Source organism: Cibotium barometz, chromosome 34, assembly GCF_041138505.1.
Source record: "Cibotium barometz isolate CiBa-2024 chromosome 34, ASM4113850v1, whole genome shotgun sequence".
NCBI lineage: Eukaryota > Viridiplantae > Streptophyta > Polypodiopsida > Cyatheales > Cibotiaceae > Cibotium > Cibotium barometz.
This window is the reverse complement of record NC_141079.1, coordinates 44,491,888-44,497,887: the sequence shown is the minus strand read 5'-3', so window position 1 is coordinate 44,497,887 and position 6,000 is coordinate 44,491,888. Positions and strand designations below refer to the sequence as shown.

Sequence of the window (6,000 nt, the reverse complement as noted above, 5' to 3'; positions counted from 1 at the left end):
AGATTTGCAATTTATCAAACCATATCGTTCCAACATGTCTACGGCATATTTTCTTTTGATTATTTTCCCTTCAAGGAAATATCTAAGCTCTCCTAAGTTTTTCATATTGAATTCTACACAAGGTTATGCTTTTTCTTTAGCATTCTTTTCTTCATCATTACCTACTATCAAAATAAGATCATCCACATAAAGCACTAAAATTATTACATTGCTTCCTTCTATCTTCACAAAGAGTGAAGGATTTGCATAACTGTTTGTTGAAGCCAATGTTTCTCAAATGATTGAGAATTTATCAAACCATGCTTGAGGTGCTTGCTTTAATCCATATAAAGCTTTTTTTAACTTGCACAAATATTGAAACATTAACTGCTCGCCTCAAGAAATATGCAGTCAAAAAAACAACAGCCTGGGTACTAATTACCCCCTTGTGTGTGGTCTTCCCCATCCCCACGAGTATTTTTACAGCTTTTAGTCTACTAAAAATAGTTAACAAGATGATTTTGATTGAGTTTGATTTTTCAAGATTTCAAACTAATGTTAACAAAAATTAAATAATGTATTTTTCATAATAGTCCTCCCGTTTTAAGAGAGAAACTATCCTCAGTTATGTAGAATAGCAACTGTGAAATGCTAGAGTCACTCCAGAATTAGTGCAAAAAGAATTTGGATCGTGTGCATAAGGAGTTAGGTTGGATTCACTCATAACCGGCTCGCACATCAAGAGCACATCAATTTGCAGTGTACATATGGAGTTATATTGGACTCACTCACAATTAACTCCCAGAGGCTCTTGGTTAGACTCACTCAACAACCATCTTTGACATGAAATCGGTTGGACTCACTCAACAACCATTTTTCACATGGATTTGGTTGGATTCACTCAATCACATGGGATTGGACTCACTCACAATTCATTCATTAGGTAAAACTGGTCGGATTCACTTACAATTGCTTCTTTTGATAGGAAATAATCCAGCATGTAGAAAAATTCAGATACATTGAGGTAGAACGCATTGAAGTCTACAAAAATTCTAAACTATGGAAGATAAATAGAAACCTTAAATTAGCATATTATAGAGTTTGAGAGAAGAAATGTATCTAGATGAAGTACATGAGATCGTCACCCAAAAACTACTTGTTGCCAATGGCAACAAGCGCCATCTTGGCTACTACGGATCGTTGTTATCTAAAGGATAATGGAGCTTCATCGTTGCAGTTGTGCAGCACGCTCATGTGATGTGTGGTATTCAACTTACTGAGCTGGCATTTGTGGCTTGCTTTAGCAAAATCACTATTGTGCATTTGCAAATGGTGTCCTAGCATTGAAAACATACATAAGGGAGAAAAGAGTTGCAAAAAGAAAATATCATTTAAAAATATGTTTTAAAAACCAACATGAGAAAATTGGTTTTTGAAATTTTGCATGAGAAGATATGAGACTTACGAAACTAGGGTCTATAACAATATGCCATGGTGTGATATCCAAACATTCTACCTTCTCTAGGAAATCACAGGATCTTTTGCAAAATCTACATTCTTATATTGCACCTTCTATGCAGTCACACACTTGACATTCTATTCCTTTTACGTTCTTGTCCGATCTCCTCTCATGTGCATAGGCCTAGATACCCCGCCAACAAATCTTTCCACTCCAAAAACCCCCACATAATGGCTCTCTCATGGATGCCTATAGCCACCATCGTGTAGCCCCTTCCCAAGCAACCCTCTTGGTCCCATTGTCTTTCCTCGAGCTGCATGACTAGCCCATGAAGGCAAGATGACAAAGGCACAAAGGAATGATGCCCAACAAAGCTTGTAGGAGCACAGGGGATTTTTTTGTGAGCATTTTCTAGTGAGCTTTTTGGGAATCAGGCGAGCGGATTCCAAAGAATACCCTCCTCCTCTCCATCAAGAGAGAGAGGGGCGAAGAGAGTTGGAGAGAGTTTCATGACATAATTATTTGAGAGGGAGAGGTCAACTAATAATCCATGCATTCAATTGTCTAAATTAGGGTACGTTCTCCTACGAGACAAGGCATCTTAAAGCTCAAGGTCAAATGTAACGCATACATACTTTGTTGTGTGGGCAACCATGCTTTGCTCCCAATGAAATAGGCAAGACCTCTCCCTATCTGCCAGGATGTTATTTTTCCCACCATTGGACACATGTCGAACTACATTCCAATTAGCATGAGCCTCATTTGCCATGAAACCAAAGAAATCTGCCCTTTCACAACCATGGTTTGCCATCACTTCATTAATGCATTTCCATAACAGACATTGGGCCTCCATATCCTCCTCTGTTATTTCACATGTCGCAATTGTTAAAGATGCTGCATGCTGCATGAAAACTCTAGTTATTTACGATGTAACACACTTCACCAGCTCTAACTACTTTTATGCTCTACATTTGTAATATGCTACGTTGGATCATACATATAATAAGCCATGGTCACCCAATCTGATGTTCGTCGGGTGTGGTTGAATTGTATCCACGCATGTCGCAGGTTGCCAGAGCTGGTCCATCGCATTTGATTCACCAAATCCAACCTTGAAAGCGGGTCCAATGGTACATCTTGAAAACAAAGCACTTCTCACCTGAGGACCCTTGCACTCCTTCTGGAAGAGAGGAAGATAGATACAAAGCATTTGCAGAAACTATAGCAATAAACCTTAATGGTGCATATTTCATGTCCGAGCACATCCTTCCATATTTGGTTCCTGGTGAATCAAGTATCATTCATATCTCGAGTACCCGTGCATTACAAAGTGAACCCAATACTGCAGCCTACAGTGCATCCAAGGCTGGCCTTTGCGGTCTAAGCCATTCACAGGTATCGACAAGTTCTTGTAATTGCATTTATCTTGTCAAAACAGCTACATCAGAGACTTCTCATCCTATCTCAAATGAAAAGGTTATGTAAACAAAATTGAGTTGTGGTGTGTTGCAGGCAATCACATTGGCTGGGCGTGTGCGTGTGAATGCAGTCCTTCCTCGTTGGATAAATACTGATCCAAGGGGAGAACATGTTTTGCGGCCTGAAGATCATAGTTGGCATCCGGCTGGAAGAGTAGGAGTGCCGAAGGATGTTGCAGAGATGTGCTTGTTCCTATGTGATGGCGAGCGTGCCGGCTTCATAACTGGGCAAGAGTTTGTGGTGGATGGTGGAGTCACTAAAAAGATGGTTTATCCAGATGAGTGAGCTGTAAGATGTAGTTCTCACGATAGTTACATCTACTAAAATATGTCCCGTAAGAACCTAGTTGAAGAAAAGAGCAACGTACTGTTGCTTTTGAGTGTCTCTTAGTATAGGCCCTCCCATGGTTAGGGTTTCATGCGGAAGGAGGGAATATTTTGTACTGTTAGAATGTGCTTTAGCTTACTTGGTGCATTTCTGAGATGCTACGCTTATTCCTCGCATGAATACGTATGCAAATTGGTACATCAATGTGTTAGCCAGTAACAGGGCATGTCTAATGCGTGCTCCCGTGCATTTCTTAGTATACTAAACAATGGAGTTTTTTATGTCGCTTTTTCTCTGGGTCCTATGCGCATTGCATACCATAGATACTTACCCTTGTCAAATCCATCCTTTGGCCTATCTCTATACGCAATCTGTGTGGTGAGACATTGAGTTGCTCAATAGATATTGTAAATTCCAATGATGTTTGATACTTAACCTTGTCAAATCCATCCATTGGCCTATCTCAATATGAAATCTGTGTGGTGAGACATGGAGTCGCTCCATAGATATTGTAAATTCCAATGATGTTTTGACACATGCCTCCTTGGTGAGCATGTGGGAAAGTGGTCTCTGTATAGGGTCACCCTGAATGAGTGTGTTAACGCTGGACTCGTGTGCTATGGATGTAGAGCTGCCTTGGGCCCACAATATTACTGCGCTGCCTTGTGACCTGTAACACTGATCCGTAGCCATCAGTGGAATCACTGCATAATTGAGTGATTTGAGTGAGAGCAAAGGAGTCAGTGCTATGGGTCATGAAGGATAGGAAATGAGAGCTTCACTTTGAATATTATTGTAAAACTCGTGGCCATCACTTAGAAAGCTTTAATTTTTTTTTATTTTTTATTTTTTTTGTAGATTTGTGGTTTCTGCATAACCTTTGACACAATCCTGTTAGCTTGATTTAATAGTAGATAGAGGCAGCTAGGTGCAGATTAGCTTTTAATTTAGACTGTTATGAGCACAGAAATGGGACTGTCAAAGGAGACTACTGGTGTGAAGGAATAGCAACAGTGGTGGATATATTTTATAAGAAGGATGTTGTACTTCTCTCTTAAGAGAGGTTGCAATGCTGTATATGTCTTGGAAAAGGTTTGCTTGGACAAATGGAATAGTGCTTCGTAAACTTGGAAGGCGGCTCGGTAAGCGCAAGGTACTTGGACTCACTTTGCCAGCTCCTTTTGATTAATGACATACATACAAAAATGCACCACATGGGACACCTGAGACTACCATGGCATGCATGATCACACATCAGATAATATCTTATTGGTGCATTGCTGCTTTCCCTAAACAAGGACTAGAGACCAAATAAGAGCATGTTTCTTAATAGATACAGGATCTTTTTGTATGTGTTATTTCATAGGACAAGGGCAAGGCCTTGGTTCGTGATCATGCTTATCCTCGGGATTTTGAACAGAAAAACTCTCCTAGTAAGGCTCTGGTTGCCAGAGATTCTTGTTTGGCAGGTCTTGGTAAATCTTTGTATGAGGTGCTTGTACTAATGTTGGAGATCTAGATATATTGATCTGATGCTGCTGATAAAGAGACTGATCTTACAGCTGCTCTGGATAGTGATACTCCCCTATGGGGCAGGTGTTGAATGCTTGTGCCAATTTTACTTGGGATTTTTTCGTAATGGGCAATAATTCTCTCTTTTGCCAGGGAACCTCGAGAAACTATCTGGTGGTAATAAAGAGGCTTTGGTTTAGAGATAACCTTTAAGAGCTCTTCACATCTACAGGACAGGGTCCAACCTAACATCCTCTCATCCAGCATGGGCCTATACAAAGATAACTTTCTCACAATAGTAGTGCAACAGTGAAATTTATTGCCTCCTGGGTTATAACCCAGTGGTAGCACCTGTGCATTCCATTGAGGAGGTATGGGTTCAAATCTACTGTTACTTCCTACGTGGTCCAAAGCTAGAATAGGATGTAATTCTTTTTTTTTTCTGGGAAAGATCCTTCTATTAGTTACTGAAAAACAGCCACAAAGGGCTAGATACAACCACGACGGGTTAGATACAAACTGGCCTCATATATGGGGCGGGAATCACATAGTTGTATGTCAGCATATTATCTTGGTTTGCTACTGGTGTTCTTTTGCTTGGCCTCTTGGTCAACAACCCCAAACTTGTGCAATCAGGTGGTGGTGTTTGGTAGAAGAATTGATACAAAAAAACTTGCGTTACAGGGTTAAGCTAAATTACACACATGGCATGAGAGGGACTGCACTGAAGTAGATAAGGATGCTGGAAGACAATGTGGAGCATTGCCAAACTGAATAAATAATTACTTACACATCACTACTCTTCTCATAGTTATTGATTGATACACATTGCTATACATATTTACTTGTCATGTCTACCATTGAATCCTCTTCATACCCCTAACTTGCACATCACATTCCCAGCCCTGTAAAGGTAATCCTCCTAGGCTGCACTAAAGCTCTCTTTTTTTAAAGGATGCATACACTTCAGAGCCGCGGCACGATGGGCGGGGACGGGAAAGCCGTTCCCGCCTATTTGGAGCGGCGGCTCAACGGATAGGAATGGCAGCTATCCCCCATTCTTGGACATGGAACGGGACGAGGGGAAATTGTGGGGGTGGGGCTGGGGGGTAGTGTGTACAGGAATCGGTCCCTACCTCCCCCATTCCCGCCCCCCCCAGCCCAATTCCCCTCGTCCCTTTCCGTGTGAGGGTAGGGAAGAACCACCCCCCTGATCCCCCCCCCCTCCCCCCTTCTCTCTCTCT

The 6,000-nt window shown here is 41.3% G+C and overlaps 1 protein-coding gene and 1 long non-coding RNA gene across 3 annotated transcripts; both read left to right on the top strand.

Moving 5' to 3' along the window:
- The first annotated feature begins 2,625 nt into the window (after nt 1–2,625).
- On the top strand, nt 2,626–3,444 carry LOC147619071 (uncharacterized). The gene is made up of 2 exons (XM_086774535.1): nt 2,626–2,833; nt 2,951–3,444. The coding sequence occupies exons 1-2, from the start codon at nt 2,690–2,692 to the stop codon at nt 3,200–3,202; spliced, it is 396 nt and encodes a 131-aa protein (XP_086630661.1). The 5' UTR covers nt 2,626–2,689; the 3' UTR covers nt 3,203–3,444.
- Nucleotides 3,445–4,136: 692 nt separating this feature from the next.
- On the top strand, nt 4,137–5,881 carry LOC147619070 (uncharacterized). Of its 2 annotated transcripts, XR_015262057.1 has the most exons (3): nt 4,137–4,397; nt 4,611–4,677; nt 4,910–5,881. It is a non-coding gene; the product is annotated as an uncharacterized LOC147619070 (long non-coding RNA). The 2 variants fall into 2 exon arrangements; XR_015262056.1 differs by having other exon boundaries at nt 4,611–5,881.
- Nucleotides 5,882–6,000: the final 119 nt, after the last annotated feature.

What these genes read in the sequence shown, in the direction of transcription:
- LOC147619071 (XM_086774535.1), top strand. Translation starts at nt 2,690, where the DNA reads ATGTCCGAGCACATCCTTCCATATTTGGTTCCTGGTGAATCAAGTATC. An exon ending in GCGGTCTAAGCCATTCACAG is followed by an intron (nt 2,834 to 2,950) that starts GTATCGACAAGT and finishes GGTGTGTTGCAG; the next exon opens with GCAATCACATTGGCTGGGCG.